The sequence below is a fragment of the Parasteatoda tepidariorum genome, chromosome 8 (assembly GCF_043381705.1).
Source record: "Parasteatoda tepidariorum isolate YZ-2023 chromosome 8, CAS_Ptep_4.0, whole genome shotgun sequence".
Classification (NCBI taxonomy): domain Eukaryota; kingdom Metazoa; phylum Arthropoda; class Arachnida; order Araneae; family Theridiidae; genus Parasteatoda; species Parasteatoda tepidariorum.
The window spans coordinates 80,331,231-80,357,419 of record NC_092211.1 but is presented as its reverse complement, the minus strand read 5'-3'; the positions used below and the strand labels follow the sequence as shown (position 1 = coordinate 80,357,419).

The following is a 26,189-nucleotide window of genomic DNA, read 5'->3' as shown; positions in this document are numbered from 1 at the left end:
AAAACTGTCAGGTGCACTATTGTTAGAACATGCAAGATATGTTTCGAATTGTAATTTTGTAAAAACGTTACCTGATAAGAAATTGTCACCCCAGATAATTGAATTCTATTATAACATTGTTAAATGGGGAAAAATACATATTAATTTTTAGAATTTTAATTTGCAGAGATTTGTAATTTCTGAGTGTCAAAATATATACCTCATAAAAGAGAGATTGTATAGACATAGTGTAAATGTTTAGTATTTTTCTTCCCATAATAAAAACTATTTATTACACAAATATTGACTATTTTAGTAATTTAAAGTAAAAGTTATTAGTAATTACTTTATTAAAAAGCTTTTAGTTAAGCAAAAGAGAAAAATTGTAATAAATAAAATGATAGTTTGGAAAATTATGTTTAAAAAATTAAATTAAAATTTTTAATAGAATAATCTCTTGTAGAATATTTCACTCTATTAATTTTAATATAAACTTTGATTATGTTTTTCATTTGTACCAAGTGAAAATAATGAATATATAGATTTGCCCATAATAAATAATTTTATTTGTATTTTTAGGTATAAAAATACTTTAAAAATAATTTCATGACAAAAGGATTTGTAAAATTAAGAAAAATAAAGTATTTTAAAACTAAGTATTTGAATATTTTCTCCTATATCTGAGATACTTCTTGTATATAAGCAGCCAGCACTTTAATCTGAAAAATGAAAACAGTTAGAAATTATTTTTGTTCATAAAACAAACTAAGATTTCATATGAATAAAATTCTAACATTCTGAATTAAAATAAAAGATCAGTATTTTCGTCAAGTTCTTAGAATTTTGTCTGCATTTCTAGTAAGGCCATTTTCCCTTGATTTAATATATATATATACAGTGTAAAGTCGCGTATCCGGAATCGGTGGGACTTCCAGAAGTCTGTATAATAGATTTTTCCGTATAATAGACCCCCAAGGTAAACAAAGCTTAAAATGATTTAATAAATTATCTGAATCCAAGAAGCAAAAATAAATAAACATTATTTTTAAGGGGAATAATGTTTTAGCATTAGAATATCTAATCGATCAAATATAAAATATTAGGAAAAAAATATTATTGCTGAAAATATGGAAAACGAAAAAAATTTAACAGTTATGCAAATATTAATCCGCCATTTTGAACTAGAACGATTCAAGCAGGAAGGGGAAATTCATGTCATTCTGGAACAAAGCTTAAAATGATCTAAATCTAAGAAGCAAAAAATAAATAAACATTATTTTTAAGGGGAATAATGTTTTAGTATTAGAATATCTAATCAATAAAATATGAAATATTAGAAAAAAAATATTATTGCTTAAAATATAGAAAACGAAAAAAAATTGACATATGAAAATAATAATCCGCCATTTTTAACTAGAATGATTCAAGCAAGAAAGGGAAATTCCCGTCATTCATTAAGGTGGGTAGGTGGAGGAGAAAAATTCATTTCCTCCTTATTTGTGAAAGAAAATAAGTGTAAAGAGGAGATCATTTAAGTTGAGGGTGGGGAAGTAACAAACTATTGTTTTCTCTCCAATCATTGGCTATTAATCAAGCATAAAGGCGGGGCATACTGATCGGGTTCTCTTTATTTTTTCTTCTACGACTGAAAGAATCTGCTAACGAAAGAATGTTACCCCCTTTTTCCCCCTGCCTCCTAAATATTACATGGTATGGGGAAGAACGAATGTTTTGTTTCTCAAGGACGTGTACCACCTTAACGCTTGCCCCCTTTACCCTTTTCCACAGTATTTCTTCTTTCAATAAAAAGGTTCCAGGAAATGCCCTCATTTGCGGTCTTTTGAAAACAAATCTCCCTTTTTTCCTACATTCCAAGGGAGGAGCGTCACTAACGGTCACTCAATGGTCTTGGGGTAGATCTTCACTTCCCCTTTCTGGTGATTTATGGGTTTGATGCGTAAATCAGGGGTTCAGTGCAAGCTAGAAAAAGAGAGAAAGTGTCAAAGACTTCTTTTTTTTTTTTAAGGAAAGGGGAAGATGGATGGTTTGTTTATTTTGATTATTAAAAAGTGTCAGGAAAATCGACCCTTCCGGGAAAGGGACGTTACACTGTATATATATAAATATATATATTATATATATATATATAAGGTCACCGGACAAAAAATTAGTCACCCTAGTGCGCAAGCATTGATGAATCGTTAAGTTTTGCTAAATGACGCGGTGGTCAAGTGACGTGTTCAACTGCAGGCTCACTGCTTCACCGTGATCAAAGGCAAGTAGCCATCAGTGAGATATATTTGTTTGAAACGAAAATTTTGTATAAATATGGGTAAGAGTAAAGATGAGACAGAGTGGCAAATAGGGGCAATTGTGTTTGGCCGTACTCATGGTCAAACGGTGAATGAAGTTGCTGGATTTGTTGGTGCTTCGATGCGGACTGTTCAACGTGTCTACAAGCAGTAGTGTAATACACGTGGTCACAAAAGACGACATCAGAATTGTGGTCGGAAAAAGATCCTGCATGAAAGGGACCGGAGACGTATTTCACTACTTGTCATTCAAAATCGCTTCCAAACCCGACAGGAATTGCTTCAGTTTATAAATGAAGGTCCATCCCAACCTGTTAGTGAGAGAACATTGCGACGGGAGCTGCATGCAATGAACATTTGGAGCCGAACATCTCATAAAGGGTCATTTCTAACACAGGCACATAAAGCTGCACGACTTCAGTGGGCTAGAAGTCACCGAACATGGCCAGTTGCAGACTGGCGAAATGTAATATGGTCAGACGAATCATGTTTTTGCCTTTATTCAAAAGACGCATGTTGACAAGTGCTACGAAGAATAGATGAAGCATTTCATCCTAACTGTGTGCAAGGTCAGGTGTAGGCCAAGGGTGAGTTTGTCACGTTTTAGGGGTGTTTTCCTTACTACGGATTGAGTCCCCTCACTGAGGTGCCCACTAACATGAACCAACATGTTTATTTGAACATTCTGGATGATTAGATGTTGCCTTTCAATCAATATTTTCATAAAATGTGTGTTATCGATGCCCCTATGCTTCAAGATAACTAAACAAAGTTCATCTGTCTGGAAGAATCTGTGACTGGTTTTACGAACACTCAGATACTCAATTACATCTCGACTGGCCTGCAAAATCACCTGACTTGCACCCCATTGAATATATGCGGGATATGTTGGAACAACAGGTCAAACACTGAAATCAGCATCCTCCTAATTTGGGGGATTTGCGTGATCAAATCCTCAACAAGTGGTTTATACTAGATTCAACGTACCTGCAAAACCTTGTGGACTCACTTCCTAACCGAATTCAGGCCGTTATCGAATCCAGAGGCGGTGTTATACGCGATTAAATGATGATTTTCGTGATTTCTCTAAGGGTGACTAATTTTTTGTTCGGTGTGCTTATAAATATATAGTAAAAGCTTGATATAACAAGTGCAGTATATTAAAAGAAGTTTACTAGTAGTATTTTCTACTAGCACGAAGCACAGGAAGTATTTTCTTGGGAAAATACTTCCTGTCCTGCTGTTAAAGTGAGCAATATTATATGAAAGAGATTAAAATTGAAGACATTTTTATTTATTTATTATGCAGAAAAGGAAAGACTTTAAATCGTTTACTTCTTGTATGAGCAATTTATGGACAACTACTGACTATGTTATTTTCCTAACAAACAAAAAGTTCTTCCACTATTCTTAGAAACTCCGTAACGTACATCAAACTGTACCATTTGTTGCTCACATATCTATCATCCACCTTCATTTTCCTTCTGGACAACATACTATTAAAATCAACATGCACTGTTATCAATGATGTCGACAGGTATCACACTTCATTTCCTTCTTGTAAAAAACTAGTTATGGTTTGGAAACTTGTGGCTCAAAAATTTCTGTCTTTTATAAATTAGAGAGCTACATAATTTAATCATCAACTGGCAGGCAAAAGCAGCTCTAAGTAGCCATTTTAAAACTAAAAATTTTCAAAAGTAAAGAAGTAAATATGTCTAAAACATTTCATATTTACATACTTTTTATTGCTAATTAACATTAAGTGTGTGTATTTACTTAGATCGATAAGCTTGCTATAAAGAAGGACATTTTTTCCTGCCATTATGAATTGTCATTATATAACAGACTTTTGTTACATGTACTTATATATACTATATTTAAGCAAAAATAATAGAATAAAGGTCAATTTTATCTTAAATTTTTTGTCTTTTTTAAATTTTTTACTTAAAATTTACATCAAAAATTTTATGACTTAACTTAATAAAGTATCATTATACTGATATTTACTCTAACTTTATAGTAAGTATTTTAAGAAAAAGCTTAGCTCTTAAGAATTGAAATATTAGATTTTAAAATTGTGTGAATACGAATCTTGATGCATTATATTTAAATTGCACAAATAGGAATTGTAATATTAGATTTTAAAACTACGGGTATACAAATCACGACTTTGGATTTAAAACTCGCCCGAATACAAATCGCAATATTGATTTTAAAAATAAGCAAACGCGATATTGGATTTTTAAATCGCATGAATATGAATGGAAATGTGTAACTTTTAAATCAGGTAAATACGAAAATCGCTGTTTGATATTAAAATCATGTGAATATGAATCGCGATATTAGAAGCATTCTGGCACAGTTCCAAATATTCAAAACGGCGAAAATCCTTCAAACCAAAAGAATCGAATAGGTGGATCTCTGTAGATTGGTAGAAGAATCGTATGTACGCAAACGTCTCATTAACGGGATTTAGCAAACTTTCAAAATCTATATTTCAGATAGAGGAACTCCGTGAAATATATTATAAGTCTTTAATTTCTTTAAGTCTGCTGCAATGGTGGTGAGACACGTAGAATTTTGCAAAATTCGCATGTTCCTCTCCTAGTTTTTAGACAAGGAAGGATGATACGAAAAACTCAGAATTGTGGGGTACACACGGAATACAATCACCACTGTTAAATAAAAGGATTATACTGTAAAAGGAGTGTAACAGAAGCAAACTATGAAATAATTAAATGTAGCCATGGGGGACACAAATTATGAATTAAATGAAGATTTTAAAATGATTAATGGACCAATTACTTTTGCACAATACTGAAATACTCAATGTTAATCTTTGTATTATATATGAATTTCAATAAAGCATAATTTGTGCATCATGAATTAAAAGTATATATAACAATCAGAAATTGAAATTTAAATCTATTTTTTCACTGTTTCAAATTTTTACTGTAGCTGTGTTTTCTGTAAAGAAATATATCTACATATAGCTTTGCTTGATATAACGTCTTTAGAATATCGAGTTGTAACTAAACTAATTATATCATTACTTAAAATCTAAACAAATCTATATTGAAAAATTAACTCACCCCATTGATATAATTGTAAATATCCATTTTTTCATTTTGTGAGTGAGCCCCATCATCACATGCTCCAAGACTCAATAGCATCACATTTTTGCCAGTGGCCTCTTGAAAGGTAAGAGTAACTGGAATGCTTCCACCTTCTCTTATCAAATCTGGCTCAACGTTAAACACTGAAAAATACTTTATTTTAATAAACTAAAACTATCGATAGTGTCTCAAAAAGTAATCTGACGATTTCATTAAAAATTTTATGTAACATATTCTTCACTATTTTCAATTATTTCCCAGACTATGGTATAAAATCAGGGTGGCACATATATTCAGATCAAATAATTCCAAGACTTTTGCTAGATTTTCATAATGAAGGGTGTAAATTTAATTATAAATTTTTAAATCATATCTTATTCGTATATATAAAAGATATTATAAGCACTTATACTTAAAATTAAGAATTGAAAATAAATTTTTCTAAATTTTTTTTTCTCAAAAAGAAAAAAAAATGGACCTTAAGGTACTCCAAATTCAAATTAATTCACTTCCCCTGACTTTTGGGCATTTAAATTTTCAGATTTTTTCTAGATTGATTAAAATTTTGTTTTCCCTGTTTTGTGGCTGCCCAAAACAGCTGCACATCTACTGTGCATTAAAATAAGTCATGAAAATTTAAACATCTAATAACTGTAATAAATATGAATTAAATACATATTTGTAAGAAAATAAAAAATTAAAAAATGTTTCATATCAAATTATTTTTTATACAGATTATTAGAAAATGCATTTTTAAAAGAATGATACAAGTATGTGGGCTTGTAGTGAAGCTATTTCATATAGTTGTAGAGCCATTTTTCTATTTTTTTTTCCTTATTTCTTTCATAATGGTGGTTATTATTTATTTATTTTAAATACTTCTGGTAGCAGCATTGGCTATTCCACAAGTTACATTTTTCTCTAATTAAACTTCAGTACATTTGATTGCAATAAGATAATTAAAAAGAATATTGATGCAATAAAACAATATGTATCAAAAAGTATGTTCCAAGCTTGCTCCATGAATTTATCAAACAAATAACGAAAGCCTATACATGAATAACTTAATATTATATATTAAAAAAAAGAGATAATTTATAAAATGGTAACAATTTCCCTAAACTAAGAATAATGAGGTAATAAACTTTTTTTTAAGAGTTTTCATTATTTTTGTGTCAGAACTCCTGTTGTTTCTTTTTCCTTGTTTCCTTTGAAAAAAAAATTATATTGAAGCAGCAATATTATAATAAATAACAGTGAAACAATTTATCTCAAAGCAACTTATGTAATATTATTTAAAAATAGGAAATAGTATACCCTAAAATAAAAGGCCATAATTTGAAATTGGGATATTTAACATTGCAGTTTGCATTATATTTATAGTCAGAACTGAAATCCATAAAAGTAACAGAAAATCTCTAGTGGTTGGCAATTCTATAGTGAACAAGGGTAGAACAATTTATTCAAAAAAATTTATAAAATAATATTTAACTGCAATAAAATAAAATCTGTAAAAATTAAGGGTCTTTTGTCACATGTTTTAAAAAAAATTAAAGGATCATTTACAATGTAAGTAGCATACTTTAAAATAAGGAACCACTAAAAAAATTGAAACAATTTTCATTATCCTTGGAGCCAGAACTGAAATCTTCAGGAATAAACAGAGATCTATAGTATCTTTAATAGAAATCTAATTAAAATTCTATAGTAATCTATACCAGGGGTTCCCAAAGAAAAGGTTACGCAGGAAAGCTCAAAGGGGTTCCAAGAATCAGGACTTTTCTTATAAGCATTTTATGATTTTGGAAACCTGTAATTATGTCTAAACAATTATCCATTATTTATTCAATACATTAGTTACTATTCATTATTTATTTATTATAAAGTCAATATTTAAGCAAAATGTCAGGAGGAAAAACAGCAAAGTTAAAATTTTTTTTAAATTCAAATAACAATGCATTGAATAAATTATGAAAAGAATATACATTTATAATAAATTGCAATAATATTTCTCATTCATTCTTTTGTTGTATAGTATTTCCAATTCTTAACTTTTTTAATGTTTATAATACATTTTCGCGCATTTATAATAAGTTTCGATAATATTTCTCATCGAACTTTCCAATTTCACAATGAAATAACTAAACTCAACAATATAGAAATGTCCTGATATCCATTCTTAATGTTTATAATACATTTTCAATTTCAGTTTAATGAAAACCATAATAGATTCTATTCATTTTCAGCTTATGCATACACTAAAAACTAATTCAGAACTAGACAAGATACTGCTCCAGCATTGCAATTTCAATTGTCTGACGAAAATTCTAATTATAAAACTATTAATCATAAAGAGAAGAAAAAATTTCCTCTTTTCAAATTAGCTATTTTCAAAATAATTAGTAGTCCTATTGAAATAGTTAGTTGTAAGCTAGGTTATTATGTTCACAATTTCTAATGAACTTTATTTATGAATTCAAGGCTCTGTTAGAAGAAGGGAGATCATTTAAGGTTCCAGAGTAAAAAAAAATTAGGAACTGCAGATCTATACAACCTTAATGTAAAACAACGGGGTGCGTAGCCAAATCTTTCAACAAAAATAACCACTTTTTAAGCACTCAAAAATATTTTTAAGCACCAAGTACATTAACAATATGCAAAATAATTTTCAAAGACTTTACATGATTACGATAAAATAACAAGTTTCTGACAAAGAACTCTTTTCTTGACTACATTAGCCATTATAAAACGATCAAGAGATTTTTTGGTTCGATATCAGAGGGTGGAAAATGAGGCCTGAAATTGAGAGTATCTTGCGAAATGCAGCATAGTTGCACATTAGAGTGCAATAATCTCACCGAACCCAGCTCAGTAGACGCACATGCAGACTTGCAAGTATTTCATCAAATATATAAAATGATTGGCGCTTTCATACGCTATGGATTGACGGTAAGTCGAAATGGATTGTTGTTGAATGAATTGCAAAAATGTTGAATAGAACAATGTAAAAAGCACACTTTTGCATAATACGTGGCGAAAATCAACATGGTAAAGAAAAAAATCTCCACTGAAAAAAGCACCTTTAAAGGCTTTTAAAAATCGTAAATAAGAGCCTTTAAGCACTTTTTAAAAATGCTACGCACCATGAACAATTTATCTTAAAACAACTTGTAGAATTTATTTAACAACAATAATTAAAACTGAGAATTTTTTAACACAACCAGCACTGCTTCGGTAATAGGACGTTCATTTTCTTATAATTTTTTTTACCTTTCTTCATAGCATTTCTTCCAGCTACATAATGTGGATGATCTGGGTCACTCATCCAGGCTTTACTTCCTTGCAGCATATAGACTCTAAATTGATAAAATAAACTACTTAGAACAAGAATTCCAACTTGTCAATATTGTAGCAGAGATTAATAATTAATCCGTTAATTTTTTAAACTTGTTTTTCTTTAATAAATACAGAAGAACACAGTCCTTAAAAAAGATAAAGGAATGACTATTAAAATCATAGTAATTTGGGCAATCAATTAAGAAACAATTATTTTTTATATTTCTTACTATTTTTTTAAAGATTAATTTAGCTATTATATATGTAAAAGAAAAACATCTATAATGTGCATGAAATTTGAAATTACGTTGGAAATTTGAAATTAAGACAAAGAATAGATGAAAGCATTATAATTATATATGATTTCAAAACATGAATACCAGAAACCAAAAATTAAACCTAAAATATATGCATAACAAATTTGAAAGAAAAAAAATTACCAAGATAAAAGACGCAAACTTTATTTTAAAAATATTAAAATTATTTAATTTCATCAATATAAATCAACAACCAGTGAGTAAAAGTCTTCACATTCAAGATATGGATTTACTAGATGTACTTTTTAAAATATTTAATAAATTCTTTTACATGCTTCTTAACCACTAAACTATCTTGAAACCATTTTTATCGTAGTTATATTTGATACATAATTTATTTAAAATATTCCTTACATAGAAAATAAATGGGCCTTAATTTTACTTATCAATTATATAGAAATTTAGGTCTGTGTCTAAAAACTGTAACAATTTAGTTCAATTTGAATAACAAATAAGTATGAGACTAAATTTCCATAAATTAAAATTCAATAAAAAAAACATTCTTTTATTTACTAGCCATTAATAGCATTAGTTTTTGAGTTTGAGAAAGTAAAAACTTTAACCACTTACAGAATAGTTATGGTTTCAGATCCAAATAGAGCTTTGCCAGAAGAAAATGAAAATTTCAGTTGTTTCTTGATGGTTATAAGCAGTATTTATTGTTATTTTGCTGCCAAATAGAATTTCCCTGTCATCAAAATTCCAATTAACTAGAGTTCCAAAATTTCATCTGGACTTTTGTGCTTGATGATAAATATACAAATTTCTATTATTTTCACTACTAAAAATAATCATTGTCAAAGAAAAATTTTTGAAATTTCAACTACTTTATCACAAGCTCGAATACTCACATTCTTAAGCACTGTGCAAATGGCACTATAAGTTTCATTTGTTACCTGACTGCAACAAGCACAACTCATCACCATATTATACACAAATGAAATATATTTTTAATGAAAATTTTAACTGGAGTTCTATGCCCAATGACATTATATGTTTTAATTGTTTCTTGGCCACTCGAGGCAAAATTTATGAAGCTAAATAGATTTTATCGGAGTTTAAAATTCTTACCAGTTCCCAGCAAGATAAGGTGTTTAAATTTTATTTAAAGCTCTGAACCTGATTACATTTCAATACAAAAAATTGTTTCCTAAATAACACAAGCAAAATTTATGATTAATCAAAATTTTGAGCACTTACTGACAAAAAAAAAAAAAAGCAGTTCGACAAAACTAGAAACAAAATTGACAAAAAAAATATTTCATTCAAAAACTATGCTTTATAGTAGACTAAAAAAGATATTTCATTGTTATAAGACCCAGAATAAAAATCGCAGGGTGTATCATTTTTGTAAAAACTTCTTTCCTCACCTCAAAAAAAAAAAAATAATAATAATCTCCCACACCTTTTAAAATTGATGCACTCTATCTTTTGTTAACAGGTTTCAATTTTTTAGTCAACTTGAAAAAAAATAGCTTTTGAAATTTTTATATTTTCTATTTCATTTAACTTAAGTGCTAATTTCAAAAAATTTATTAACTCACTTAAGTTTGTTGGGAGTTTTTCGAGCAGCATGTACTTTTTGCAGGTGATCTATAACCTGCTGTTCAATTTTTTTAGGATCTTGGTTCGGTACAGTTCGAATAGAAAACTTTCCAATAACTTTACCAGGAATAACTGTTTTTGCTCCTGCTTCACTAAAAGCTCCTTCAATCCCTGAAAAAAATATATAATTTATATTTATATAATGATTATACTATTGTTGTACTATTAACATTCAGTTTCAGGGCAGAAATAGTCAGTCAATTTAGGGGCAGAATAGTCAAAAGAAGGTCATAGGTTCTGGTCTGGCCAGATTTCCATCCTTTCAAGCATTATCAACAGGGGCTAATTCACTTATATCGACTCTGATGGATAAGTTTTACAGTGCTGCATAGTTTACAGTGAAAAAGTTTTGCTGGATAAAGTTTTACAGTCAAAAGTGTTCAGTGAGACTTTAAAATTTGTAGCAGATTATATCATTTTGTGTTATTTACCAAAGAGCACAATTTCCTGAGCTCACTGCTCACAATAGACTGAAGAAAGCATAAATGCATAATCTTTAAAGATATTTAATAATTTATTTGCTCAGAATTAACAGAGCTTGACTCTAAGGCTCAATTGACAAATTGAATTTTAGTGCCAAAAGGCAGTGGTTAACAAACATGAAGTCTTAAAAGTATGGAAGCATTTCAAATATTTTTCTCTTTTAAATGACTTCTAATAATATGTGTATGATATTGGAACTATTGTGACATTATTTTTAGTTAATACTATTACTGTAATTATTAATTTGCAAATGTTTCACCTTTTGAATTTCTTTTATGATTTTGGTAACCAAAAAAAGTTTTGTACTACATCTGTTAAAAACTATTCATACTTTTCATGAAAATAGTATTAAGCAATAATTTAAGCCCGACTAATAAATTTAAAATTTCATGCCCTTGTATTAGAACTGAGCTACTGCTAGAAAGTTTTTTCTTTTTTCTCTAATGCAATTTTCCATGCAATGCGGCATTTCCTTTTTCATGTAAAGCAAAAAACCCAGTGGTAAGTTTTTTTCTAAAGTTACATTGGAGAGTTCCTTAGATTTTAAAAGCCTTACACCAATCTATTAAGTGGATTGAATGCTCCAGTATTAATCAATGGGGAAAAAATAAAAAATTTAAACTAGAAGTTCTATATTTACCATGCAATGATAAAGATGGGAATCGCCATCTTCTCATTAATGTTTTCTTTTTGTCTGCTCGAACTACTTTTTCACAGCCTACATCACATCTAAACTCTTCCTGTAAAGAGAAATGAAATAAATACATAGAATAAAATAATTTATCAACTTAAATATATAATAAGAACACATGAAAATACAAAAATCCTCAAAGTATTTCAATTAAAAAATAAATTTTCGTTTTTAGAATAATTCATGTAAACCACACCTGCGAACTTTTATGATTTTTTAAAAATGATGTCTAGCAGTAATCGATTTAAATTTTTAATAAATAAATCTTTGTTTGAAAATTTTATTTTAAAATTGTTTTAACCACAACATAAAAAACATATATAAGATGCCTTAGATGTGCAAAAGCCATGCAAAATTTCAAAATTGCTAATAACTTTGATACTTTTACTCAGCTTTTCAACTACCACATTAAAAAATCTAAAAAAAAATTTATTTTTTTTAAAAATCGTAAAAGTTCGCAACTATGGTGGTTAACATATTGTGCAAACTTAAAATTCATTCAAGGGAAGTTAAAAGACTATAAAAATTTACACTTAAAATAACTTATAAAATTCATTATATTTTATGTTCAAGAATGAAGACTTGAAAAAATTGCATTAAATAAAAGTCCCTGCATAGTTGCAGTTGAGATTACATTTCCCTACAATGTGAGACCCAACTAAGATTTTTCATGCACAAAAAATACACATTTAATTTAATGAAATGAAGAAATATAGTCGTGATGAAAACGGAACACTTATTTATGATAATACTGAAATACTAAGGAGATGGAGAGAACATTTCAAAAGGGCTCTTGAAGGAAAAGATACTTTAGAAGGGACAGAGGAAGATATAATTAGGACCCCACAAGACAAGGAACTAGAACCAACTTACCTGGATGAAGTTGAAAAAGCAATAAATAAACTAAATAACAACAGTTCGACAAGACAGGGTGGCATCAATGCCAAACTCCTGAAAGTAAAGGAGCCTAAACACATCAAAGAAATACACACCATTATAGTCTGTGTATGGACTATGGAAAAAATGTACATTGAATGGGAAGATGGTTCCATCTGTTCAATGCACAAGAAAAGAGGCAGGTTGGACTGTAAGAACTATAGAGGAATTACTCTTTTGAACACATACAAAATATTGACAAACGTCCCAGCAGAACGACTTGTTACTTTTACTTGCAGTGCAATTGGGAAATACCAGTGTGGATTTAAAAAAGGCAGATCAATGACAGATTAGTTAACACAGCATTAGTTAAATCGGAAGTCGTCATGGAGAAATCTTCAGAGGAAGGCATTGGCTCACATTGGGCTATCTGGCCAACTATGATGATGATGAGACAAATATTTGAGAAGACCAGAGAATATAATATAGATACCTTTCATCTCTTTATTGCCTTTAGAACAGCTTAAGATAGCATCAATAGAGAGAAATTGTATCAAGCAATATCAGAGTTAAGAATCCCCAAGAAATTGGTCAACATCATGAGAATGACACTTAATAGAATAAAATATACAGTAAAGTTGGGATCAGAAGTATCAGATGCTTCCTATACTAAATAACAACTGAAAGAGGGTGACTCCCTGTCATGTCACCTGTTTAATATAGTACCAGAGAAAACAATTAGAAACTCTGGTAAACAAACACAGAAAACAATTTTTTTTAAAAATTTGTACAACTGCTAGCATTTGCAGACAATATCGATATGATGGTAAGAACTAGAGCAGCTATAGTAGAGGCTTTCTGTTCACACGAGGCCACAGCAAAAAACATAGGACTGTCAGCCAACGAGGCAAAAAACTAAATGCATGGCAATAACAAACAGAATTACAAATCCGCAACCACTGAAAATGAATGAGTATGAGTTTGAACAAGTGGCTCAATTTAAATATTTAGGCACAATAGTAAAACAATAATAACATAAAAATTAACATCAAAAATAGAACCAACATGGCTAAAATATGCTATCATGGATTGAGAAACCAGTTCAAATCTAAATACTTAAGTTATAAAACAAAAATACAATTGTACAAGACAGTAGTGAGACCAATAGTTTTATATGGCAATAATTGCTGAGCAATTAACAAGGCAGACAAAGAGATATTGATGACTTTTGAGAGAAAAATATTAAGAAACCGAACCTGGAGAATTTGTTACAACCATGAATTACAATCAAAATACAAAGAACCTAACATAGTAAAAATGATCAAGGTTTCTCAAATAAGGTGGCTAGGACATGTATTTTGATATAGTGATGAAAATCCTATTAAAGAAAATAACCTCCCAAACACTAGAAAGAAAAAGAGGAAGACCTAGAACAAGGTGGTTAGATAGAGTAGAAGAGTGGTTAAAGGACTTGGGAGTTAAAAGATGGAGAAATATAGCACCAAATAGATTTAGATGGGGTAAATTGACTGAGATGGCCTTGGCCGGTAACCAGCTGTATTGCCTAGGAAGAAGAAATATAGCAGTTGGAATATGCTAAAAAAATAAGGTTTGCAAGTACTAAAATTAATTTTATTTTAATATTTACAATAAAGATTGTTTTAGGTTACAAAATTTCTTGTTTCATAAAATCATAGATGGAACTAGCCTGAATTAACATCTCATTTTTAAACCTACTTTTTCTCCCAGCTGATACAATGAAAAGGTATGTATAAAAAATAAAATGGTGTACTACATTTTCAATTTTGTTGAAAAGATATACATGTCAATTCATTAATTTACAATAGAATATTAACTGATGGTCAAATTATTATAAAAGACAACTAATCAACAAAAAAGTAGAGAAATGAAGTAAATTTAAAGAAACCTGTACAAGTTCCAAATTAAGAATTTTATTGAAGAAAATGCATACACAAAATAGGAAGGGAAAAAAAACAATGAAAGAGTTCTCACTCAATTTCAGAAATAAAAATTCACAGACTTTTACAGATAAATCAGGAATACCTCAATTTAAATCCAGACCATATTTTATCCATATTATGCACTTTTTTACCAGAAAACTTACATTTTTTATCTGCAATGTCAAATGTTAGATTTTGTGAACAAAAAAATATCATTAAATGAGGACGAAATTGTGGGCGTTGCACTAAAATGTGAAATTTTTACAACAAATAATTGCAATAGATGTCAGAATTATTTAACTCCAATTTCAATAACTGATTACTGTTACGGACAATTCTGAGACTGGTTATTTTCCAAGTATAATGTAGGAATATTCTAATTTCTTGGAAAATTTTTTAACTTTTCCCTGCTTATAAGAGTAAAAATAAAATTCCCTGATAATCCAATCCAATTTTCCCAATCCTCCCTGACCTGTGGGAGTAATGCAATTAAAATTTGAATAAAAGGGGAGAAAAAAAACAACAGAATAACAAAATATTTCTTAGAGAAATTATTCGGAATAATAATTAATGGCAAATTTTTAATATTTTGTGACATTTTATTTACTTCTTTTCACGATTTACTTATACATGCATTATCTGTTAGAATGGAATAAAATAGAAACTTATGATAGTAATAAACTAAGCTATATCAATATAATTTTATACTTATCCAAAACTTTTTTTTTTACATTTAATTCTGCAAGCATTATCTGCCAGAATGGAATAAAATAAGAACTTATGGTAGTAATAAACTAGGCTATAAAAATACAATTTTATACCTATTCAAAACTTCATTTTTACATTTCCTACAAAATAATTTTTAAAAAATAAAAAAATTTTTGTAAATTGGTATTAATTGAAACTTTTGAACAAATTTTTATGACATAGCTTACCACATCAAAATCTATATTTTGATAAAGTTTCTCTTCTTCCGGAGTCACCTGTGCAACATCATCCATTATTCCAGAAATTAATATATTTCCTCTAGCATCAGTTAACGAACCCATCAGAGCAATTAAATCATTCATAGCTTCATGTCTGAAAATAAATAAATGATTAATTTAATCATTATTCAGGGCGCGTAGCCAAATTATTCAACAAAAAATAAGAACCTTTTAAGCACTTTTCAAGTACTAAAAAAATATTTCTAAGCACTTTAAAAAAATATCATAATTAGACAGGGTTGGAAACTCTTTGACAATTGATGGTTTTCATGACAATTGATGGTTCAAAAATCATGAAATTTTGAATCATGTAAAACAAACGACGTTTTCACACGCTACAGACTGACAATACGCCAAAATAGATTGGGGTTGAATTAATTATGAAAATGTTGAATAGAATAATGTGAACTGTGTCTTTTTGCATAATTTGAAGCAAAAATCAACATAGTAAAGAAAAAAATCTCATTTTGAAAAAGGGAAATTTAAGCACTTTTTAAAAGCATCCAATGAAAAAATCTCCTTTAAGGGATTTTAAAAATCGAAAATAAGCACTTTTTAAAAACACTACGTGCCCTGTTATTAACATTTCCCCCTAATTATCACTATATTATTTCAATTGCTAATGAATTTATTATTAACAGTTATAATTTTTGTTCTATTCTTTCTCTTTGCCTCACTTGGCAGTAGTACAATAACCTGACAATCATGAATCAGCTATATATAGGCAAATCTTTTAAAATATGTTGTGTTAAAATATTGGTTTCCTTTGGGTGGTAGAAGGGAAATAAAATACCTTCCCCGGACCAACAGGCAGAAGTCCAACCTCCTAGGAGGCTCTGGTAACCCTCTTCCATGAGTAGTGCAATATAAGCTGTTATAGATACTTATGGGCAAGTTTAATTTTCCTTGCACTATTGGACAAGACAACAACAACAATGTGTTAAAATTTAATCAGCATTAGTGAACAAGGAATTGAGAAACAGATATGGCTGCCATAATTGGTGTCATATGGTGCTTAAAAGAATTTTAAATACTTAAATCATTTTTATTGAATAATGTTAATGTTTTGAACAATTTATCAGGCAAATGAGAAAATTTTAACTGAAATTTTTCTTTTTTTCAATAAATGAAATTTAGGGATCATACCTTCTTAAGCAATTCTAATTTTGAAAACATATTTTGATCGCGAAAAAACAATTATCTATAAAAAAAAATTAAGTAAGTAAAAAAAATAAAAAAATAAAGCACAAGTTTCCCAAAGCCCCCACACAATAAAGAAGTTAAGTTCTTCAACTTTCAATTTCATTATTAAGACTTGAAGACAACAAAGCAGGAAATTCACTATTAAGAAACTTTTATGGTGCAAATAGGTTATACTTTCTAAAAAACAGGTTAATCTAACAAAAGAAGTCAAGAAATCCATCAAAAATAATGAAACCATTCAGTTCAAAAAAAGCTCTTTTTTTTACTTACACAGCCCCTCCAAAAACACCTGAGTGCAAATCCTTACAAGCGCATGTAACTTCAATGCAGAAATAGCATACACCCCTAAAAAATAAAAGAAAATATGTAGATCAATTGAAATAAGCAATTATAATAAATACTATCAACTATTTAACCCAACAAATGCAACAATTGCTATTTACATGAAAAATGTGAAAAGGAAAATCAGAAACAAAAATAATATATTTACTGGTTCTAAAAATAAAAATGTTGTTATAAATTAGACCATCAATTATAACATATAGTTGATGAACAAAAAGAATAAATTAATATTCTTTGAAAATTTCTTTTCAACGAGTATAATAAATGCATCACTGATATTTTTAATTTTTTTCAAATCTATAGGACATTTATTTTTTAGTTCAAAAGTTAGTTCATGCTTAAACATTTGAGTTCATTTAGGAATTATAGATAAGATTTTTACTCTATAAAACCATCAGGTAAAAATCTTTTAATTTTTTTCTTTATAAAACTTGTTTGCTTATTTCATCACTAGAAAAATTAGCTTTAGCTCAAATATTGTATCAGGTTTTTGGACATATTTACTTAGAATAGGCACATATTATTGCATATTTAGTGGGAGTAGGTTATTGCTAAATTTCTCTTTTTAAAATGATCAACTTTGAATTGTTTTTTCTTAGAAAATAATTCAATGAGAGTAGTAAGTTATAACCTCTTTTTATAATTCTTACTCTATTAGAAAATTTTGGGGCTAGTTTTTTTTTTCCTTTTTGACATTTTGAAAATCTGTTTTTAAATAAAAAGAATCAATAAATAAAAATTTCAAAAAGTCTACTCATAAAAAAATGTATCAGAACAAAAGGCACAAAACAGGAAAAAGATTTTCGAAATCAATGCAATAGATCCAAAGTACAGTAGCATGTACTTTGTTAATAAAAAGCAATTATTAAAAAAAAAAAAAAAAAAAAAAAAAAAAAAAAAAAAAAAAAAAAAAAAAAAATTAAAGTTTATTAAAGTTACAATATTTTGCCTTGTAATGATTTTTTTTTTTGTATTAATAGTTAAGACAGGCATATTAAAAGAAAATCCAAAATTTCAAGCTGACCCAAATGAACATTTTTTCCATTTAAATGATATAAAACATGTAACATTGTTTATCTTTAAATTAGCTGGTTTAAGTATTTTCAGCAATTATTTTATTACATTATTTTGTGAAAGTCAAGTATCAAGTTTTTCCAGTTACAAATTCATTTTCAAGAAATTTTTATACACTTAAGTTATAGCAACCTTACAGTATACTGTTCCATTTTACGTGAGTAATGGGGATATATGTTATGATTTGTGTGATTATTACATAATATATGCAACAATTGATAAAAATTTCAACAACAAAAAATTAAATATAAAATCATTCAAGAAACATAATATAATAAAAATTCATAAATTTGAATTTAAAATAAAAAAAGTACACTAATTGAAAATTAAAGTCAGATATTAATATAATTTACCTTAATCCATAAGTGATGCAAGGCTTGCTTTTACCCAGCCAATAATTATCTGAAATACAAATGTAGTCAACATCCTTAAAAAATTTATCTTTTTCCGCATACACAAGATCATCCAGTCCTTCAGAGCCAGATTCTTCCATTCCTTCAAAGCAAAACTATAAAAAAAATTCTATATAAGTATATAATAGTGCCTACAATACAATAAATATTCGCTTATTTCAGTATAAGAATGTTGATGTTTTTTTTTAATTTAAAGAAAAGGATATCTGAAATCTTACATTCGGATCAGGAGGAACATGGAGGTTAAGGCTACACAATTTCGTAACCAACTGCATGACAGAGGCAATGTGGTCATAACTACGCACAGGCCACCTTTACTTACCAGACAAGCCGATACCCATCGATCTGAAATTGGGTGGGGGGCTTCGAGCCACCATAGGAGATCGAACCCCAGATCTTCACAGTGACAGTTCAGTGCTTTAATTTAGGTTAAAGAAAATCTTAATTTTAATTTAAAGAAAAGAATATCTGAAATGCTTCATTTTACACGTATATAATCGATATCAAAATCCATTAAACGGACTAAATATGGATAAGATTTTTATATAGATAAGAGGAGTCAACAAAAATTTAAAATTTCTAAGAGCTAAGATTAATTTTTAGGAGCTAGTATGTTATAGAAATAGAGAGTAGTGCAGCAATTTTTTATTTTATGAAATTACATAAAAACTATTATTTGTTTCTAATTTAATACAGTCTAAAATTCAAAGGGTCAGGAGTATTGTATACAATTTTAATACAATGACAAGTATATAAGCTGTAGTCATATTATTTGCCTATATAATATTCAAATATGCCTTTATATTTTACATGATGAATGAATGATATGTAAAAGGGTGCATTCTTTTGAAAAGTGCGGTAGAATTCCTAAAAACAACAAAAGATTTTTTTCTTTCATGTAAGGAGAATGATAGTTTGATCAGCGTCAGCAGTAAAAATTTTCGTTATAAAAAAAGGTCAAGATTTTAAAAAGACTATAAAATCTCTCTTTTTTTTGATATTGATACCAGAAATATAAAAAAAGATTTTCCATATTGCTCTTTCCCAAAGCTCGCTTAAACTGAAAAATGTATTTTCCTCAAAACAAATTTGTCACAATAGCAGAAGGATAGTTATTTTTTTAACTCTTTTAAAATAGATAATATTTTATCCTCAATATTAGCAATTTGAAGGTGACTTTGAAAGTTATCATAATTTCGGACTCTTTGTAATATGCTGTACCCCATACTTCGACAGTAGGAAAATTTTTAAATTTTTTTGTTATCAACAAATTTATGATTTTCATGATGTCTTCTCAAACACAGACATTAATGCTATTTGCTTAAACAAAATTTCTTTTTTCCTGTGAATTTAAATTTTTTTCTTCTTCCAGTGAATAGTAAAAATGTCTTGTATAGAAATAATACTAAATTATGAATCATATTTTTAAACCTTTCTCTAAATTATTGGCTGTGATATTATGCTTAGCAAGCTTAAAAACAAGCTTAGAAAGTTTAAAAACAAGTAACAATGCTTTAGTAGCTGATGTGATGTCCAAAAATGAATTACTCAGTAAAAAATTGAAGGGGCAGAATTTTAAGCACAGCACAATAAAGAAACCATAAAAAAAGATTCAGATGAATATATAAAAAATAAAATAATAATAAAAAATAGATGACAAAGAGAGATTAGAATCTTTATTTCCATTCAAAAAAGTGAATTGATTTGAGTGTCTTGAAATGCTCCCACACTCACAGAAACTAATTACTGTTTTATTTAGCTGGAAAGATATTATTACTGATACTTTCCAGAAAAATAAAACAACAAATGGAATTATAAATGAAGTGAAAAGGAATGAACAAAACAAGCAGCTAAATAATCAAAATGATACAAAGCAGGTGCTTTGCTCCATTGTCAAATATTTGATAGAGAATTTACTCTTGAGCAGATGTTAATTACGCAAGAGATAATAATATATATAGAGAGAGAGATGTCACGTAAGATGATAATTGGGTTAGCTAATTAAAAAGAATGCATTTTCTACCAAGTTGAAAAAGAGGAAAATATGGTAATATAGTAAATTACACTGATCGAAAAAAATATATTTAGAAATGGGGTGAATTATATTTTTTAAAAATTCATTATTAAAAAAAAATTTTTTTTAACTGTAATTAGCAGCCAGCTCATATTTTAAAATCATAGTAAATTTTAGAGAGATAATTGTATTTAAGATGTGACTTTAAAAACAAAATATGTAAATTTATTTTAGATTAATTAAAATTCTCGAGAATAGTGTTTAGTTTTGTTGGAACATTGAATACAGTCTGTCCCTCTGGGCATTAGTCCCAGACTCTTACTAACTTTAAATTGATGGGTTTTTGTGCAACTAAATTTTTTTGTTGTTGCTATCTTTGCGATATGCAAATGCAGTGTGAAAGTGAGAAATTTCAGTACAATTTTGACCCTATGAAATTTAATAATACTTACCTTCAAGTTAACAGGCAAAGCATTACCAGTCTTTCTGTATGCATTTATTGCATAAAGCCAGCCTAAAACTGGGCCTTTATCGTCAGACGATCCGCGACCGTAAAGCTTTCCATCTTTCTCTGTCAGTACAAAAGGTTCTGTATTCCAGCCATCTTCCTATTGATAAATTAAATAAAATTTGACTTTTATGACATACTGTGAATAAGTTGATAGTGATTTTTTTCTTCAATAGACATTAAATTTTACCTTATAAGCTGGCTGAACATCAAGATGCCCATACACACAGACTGTTTTCTTAGATGGATCATTTCCTAAAGTTCCTAACAAAATAGGAGGCAGAGGTATTATCTTTCCATCAGGTAGTGTTTGTTTACCAATGTCAACTAGAGTAACAGTAGCACCTTCCTCTTCTAATTTCTAAAAGCATAACATTAGAAATCTTTATAGTATCATTGATTAGGCGAAAGAATCAAGATCAGTCCATACAGGTGAAATTTTAAAATTAAACAATATATTTTAATAATCGTAATACAGTGCAGAACCTTTTATCCAATATCCAGAAAAATTCTGCTTGGCTGATTTTCCCCACCATTTTGAATCAGAACAACTGAAGAAAAATATGGATATTCAAGTCATTCTTGAAGAAGAGGGACAGGTGGATGAATCTTTTCACTACATATGTATGGATTAATCTTCTATATTTCTTGACCATTAGGTTTCTGATAACCTTGACCATTAGGTAAAAAAGGGGTGGGGAAGCGAATTCTTTACTTTTTATGTACATTGGAAATAATTTGTGGTTTTCTGATAAGTTGTCATCAAAAGGAGTGGTACACTAATCTTATTTCCTCTTTGTTTAATGAGGGGGAAATGCATTGCATAAGCATGTCAGTGAACAAAAGATGGAAGGGAAATAAAAAAATACATCACTATATGAAGTAAAAAAAATCAGTGAACCTCATTAGCTGTTGTCAATAAAAGGTAAAGGAGCCACAAACTTGAATAAAATGAAGTGTACCTCAAATCTGAATTTAAAAATTCTCTGCAAGCAAATTATTGAATAAGATTGAATTAAGTTTCAACCCTTTCGTCGCAACTTATTTCTGGCATAATTTGTACAAAAATGACGGAATTTATTAAAAGTATTTTAATTTATATTTTATAAAATAGTTTTTTCTTAAAAAAAGAAAAGCTTAAATTTGGAACACAAGTGTTCTAGCTAAACAACAATTTAACAAGACCTGCCGATGTTATACTTAAAATTCCGTATAAAGTCACCATAAATCTATAATATTGGTGAGTTCACCAATTGAATGCCTTGAAACAATGCTCTCAGCTTGATAGAAAAACCAACTGCTGTTGTCAAATTCTTGATGCCTGAAGGTAAAATGGAAAGTGGGGCTGTGAAAAGCAGAAATCAGCCTCAATTAGATTGATTGCAAGGTAGAGCAGAGAAATTTCTATATACTTTTTGTCATCTTTTATGTAAATTTTGTAATAAATTTGTAAATTTGAAAAACTTCGCTAGTCAACCTTCAGTGAAAGTGGCCCTTCAATCAAAAAGGTTGTGCAGCCCTAAAATAGAGTCAAAAATGAAGTTCAAAAATTTGTTTAAAGGGTGAAAATATTACTAAGACACTATCAGACATCCTTATAAAAAATTTTATTTCATAAATAATTATTTTGGTTGACCTAGCAACTTCGTGCAAAAAAATGCAACTTCAGTCAAAGATTTTTATTAAAATTTTATTTTGTAACAAACTTTCAAGGATTTTTTTTACCAATAGACTAATCGCAATTTTTCAGTAATAAATTTAAATAAACTAAAGAATTTTTTTAATATATTTTTATTTTCTAATGACACAGATCAAGTTGAAGGGGATATTTCAGTATCGTGATCTGCTAAACAAACTACAATCCCTAAGATACCTAAATAATTTTAAACGGGGAATTTAAAAAAAANAAAAAAAAAAAAAAAAAAAAAAAAAAAAAAAAAAAAAAAAAAAAAAGCTAGAGGTTTACCCAGGGGTGGCTAAGAGTTATACCTTTCGAGTTGGTCTCGTTCCGTAATGTTTTTCTTAGTTTCTAGTTGCAGAGACTTAGCGATTAGTCTGCCACAGATCACAACACGAAATCACCCCAAGTAGAAGAAATAATAGATTACTTTGGCAGCCCACTGCAGCATCTTGTTTATTTCAGGACGATAATCAGGCCATGCTGACACACTTTTGATAGCTACAGCTTCCTTCAATCCATTAATATAATCTTTCTGATGTTCATCAACAAATCTATAAACAGGAATTTAATATTCATGATTAAATTGTATTTAAAAATAAATCTCAAAATCAGAAATTAAAGAAATGAAAAACTTGTGCAATTCCATTTACAAAAGAAAAATTCACTTTAAACAATTTCAGGCAAATACACAGGCATTTTTATAGGAGTTAGTTAGGGATTATCCTGTCAACCTGCCAACGCTCGCCAAATCATTTGGTGCTAGTTTTTAGGTTTGGCCCTAGTTTTTATAAAATTAACATTGTAAACACAACAAATTTATCAAATCATAATAATAAACAAATTATATATTATTAATAATAATCATATATATTATTATATAAATAATTTCGGCGGTCAAAAATCCTTGATAGTTTTTAAAGCACAAACAAAATGGTCGACGGGATAATCCCAAAGTGCCTCATTCCTCTTTGGGATAATCCAGTTGACCTACCAACACTCGCCAGAACCTTTGGCACTAGTTTTTAGGTTTGGCGAAAATGGTTGACGGTATAATCCCGAAGTACCATATAGTAATATAATTTAAAAATACTATGTGATGCTTGTGAAAAACAGAATGTTAAAATAAAAAATTTTATAATGTAAAAAAAATTCACAAAGATCTTTAAAAAAATTTTAAGCCCATCTTCTACTCCCCGTGGCAGAATCATAGCGACACGGCACCATTGTCGCAGAACGTTAGAGTTCATGCAGAAAGATTTTTCTTTTAAAAAGTAAAAAATTTTACTTTTCTTATCTACAGAAATTTACAGCGTAATCTTCGTATAATTAACCTAATTGACGTAAAATTTATGTATGATTTGAATCGTGCATTTAAATAATCACTTTTGGATCACTATTCGCTCAATTTACCCTAATAGTACCATAAATCGATGTAATGTTTCGATTATATTTTCAGCAGTTGTTTAAATTGATTTTCATACGGTTTTTAAATATCCCGATATATTTCAAACAATATGGAAAATTCGAGTCGTTCACTTGAGTTATTGGCAATACTTTTTCAATTACTTTTTAAGGTAATAATTCTTTTCGAATTTTAGGCAGTTATTGCTAATGATTTCTCCACAGTTTCTAAATTTGATATTTCTTAGGAGATATTATTTATTGCTTATTACAACAACTTGATCTCGAAAAGAAACACACATTTGAGGAGTCCGTTTTGCATGATTTCGCTGGTTTTTTTTGGGGGGGGGGTAATTATTGCTATAGATTTCATGATTTTTAATTATGTTTTTTTATTATGATGGGGAGATTTCAGTATCGTGATCTGTGGCAGAACTATAGCCAAATCTTAGAAACTTCCGGTAGGGGCCCGCGAGACACTATAAAGCACATCACTGAAATGGACCAACTAGAAAGGTATAACTCGTAGCCCCCAGGCAAACATCTAAATCGTTTTTGGATAAAAATTTGCAAGTTTAAAATTAATTTGTCACCTTGGCGATTGTAGTTGGCGTAACATATCAGGATACGGAAATATCCCCATTATGATGATTATTTAAAAAATGTGAAGAAGAAAATAATTCCTCCCCTCCCAACAAAATGTGAGAATATCACCCATATTGGAGTAAAACATTATTACATGCTCAATTAAAAAATTTATAGTTTTTTTTTTTTTTTTTGTAAACACAGCGCTTTTGTTAATTAAAATTAGTAACATATATGTAGTAACATTAAAAATATCTTGCAGAAAGCTATTACTGTTAGAGATGAGCTTAATATCTTTCTCGGACAGATATTTGGAAAAAATTCTGCCACAGGGTTTCTACTTATTTTTGTTTTTTCATTTCAGCAATAATAAATATAATGATAATTAGTGCCTGATTAGTAAAGAAAAATAAAATCGTTTTATTTCAGAATTGTAGGTAGTATCTTATAAAAAGGGGTGTGGGATGACCCAAGAAAACTTTTAATTCTCTAGAAACAGCATTTTAATATAAATTTAGAAAAACATAAGAGAATTAGAGCCAGATTGCAATATTTATTTTCCTTGCTTTAATGAATCAAATTATGAATTTCAAAAGAAAAAAAAAATATGAATCTCATAATATACTAAAAATTTCTTACATTAATTAATTTTTTTATGATTTAATAACACTTATATGCAAACAAAAAAACATTAATATTGCTTACTTAAAGATTTGTTCCATATTTTTCGCAAGCTTCCAAGTTTTCCAAAATATTTTCAGGAAAAAAGCTTGTTCTGGCTAAGCTTACTAAATATGAAATGAAACTGAAATTCTTAGCGGATCAGCTGATTATTTAGACCCCTTCGCACCGGCTGGCATGACAATGACAAGTTCATCAAATAAACAATAATTCCTGAATGCTTAATGCTCCCCGACGATCCCCTCTTTGATTGGTTGATAGGCCGGCATCCTGATGATCATTTCAAACTTGATCAGAACTTTACATAATTTTTTTCCTTATTGTTTTAAATGAAATAAATTAACAAATCAACTAATATTTTGATATAAAATACATTAACTACCAATAAATGTCTATTTAGAAGGAAAAAAATATCACAGAATTATTTGTCATTTTAATTCTTAAATTCCCAAATCAACAAAATAGCCTATCAAAACAAGGATAAAATCAATCTTTTGCTGCTTCTCGATTCAATCAAACATGGTTACAGTTAAGTATAATAAATCGTATGTCGATTATTAAAAATTTGAAAAATCCAGAAATCGCTTCAAATATCAAGATTTAATAACTTAAAACTTTTATT

The 26,189-nt window shown here is 28.8% G+C and overlaps 1 protein-coding gene across 1 annotated transcript; it reads right to left on the bottom strand.

Moving 5' to 3' along the window:
* Positions 1 to 522: 522 nt before the first annotated feature.
* Positions 523 to 26,086, bottom strand: LOC107451720 (Cytosolic non-specific dipeptidase 2). The gene is made up of 12 exons (XM_016067908.3): positions 25,592 to 26,086; positions 23,328 to 23,451; positions 21,410 to 21,580; positions 21,164 to 21,319; positions 18,638 to 18,792; positions 17,139 to 17,213; positions 15,615 to 15,759; positions 11,792 to 11,891; positions 10,608 to 10,779; positions 8,681 to 8,766; positions 5,387 to 5,553; positions 523 to 698 (listed from the first exon to the last, which is right to left on the bottom strand). Exons 1-12 carry the CDS (start codon positions 25,606 to 25,608, stop codon positions 654 to 656), a joined length of 1,413 nt encoding a protein of 470 aa, XP_015923394.1. The 5' UTR covers positions 25,609 to 26,086; the 3' UTR covers positions 523 to 653.
* Between the last annotated feature and the right edge of the window lie 103 nt (positions 26,087 to 26,189).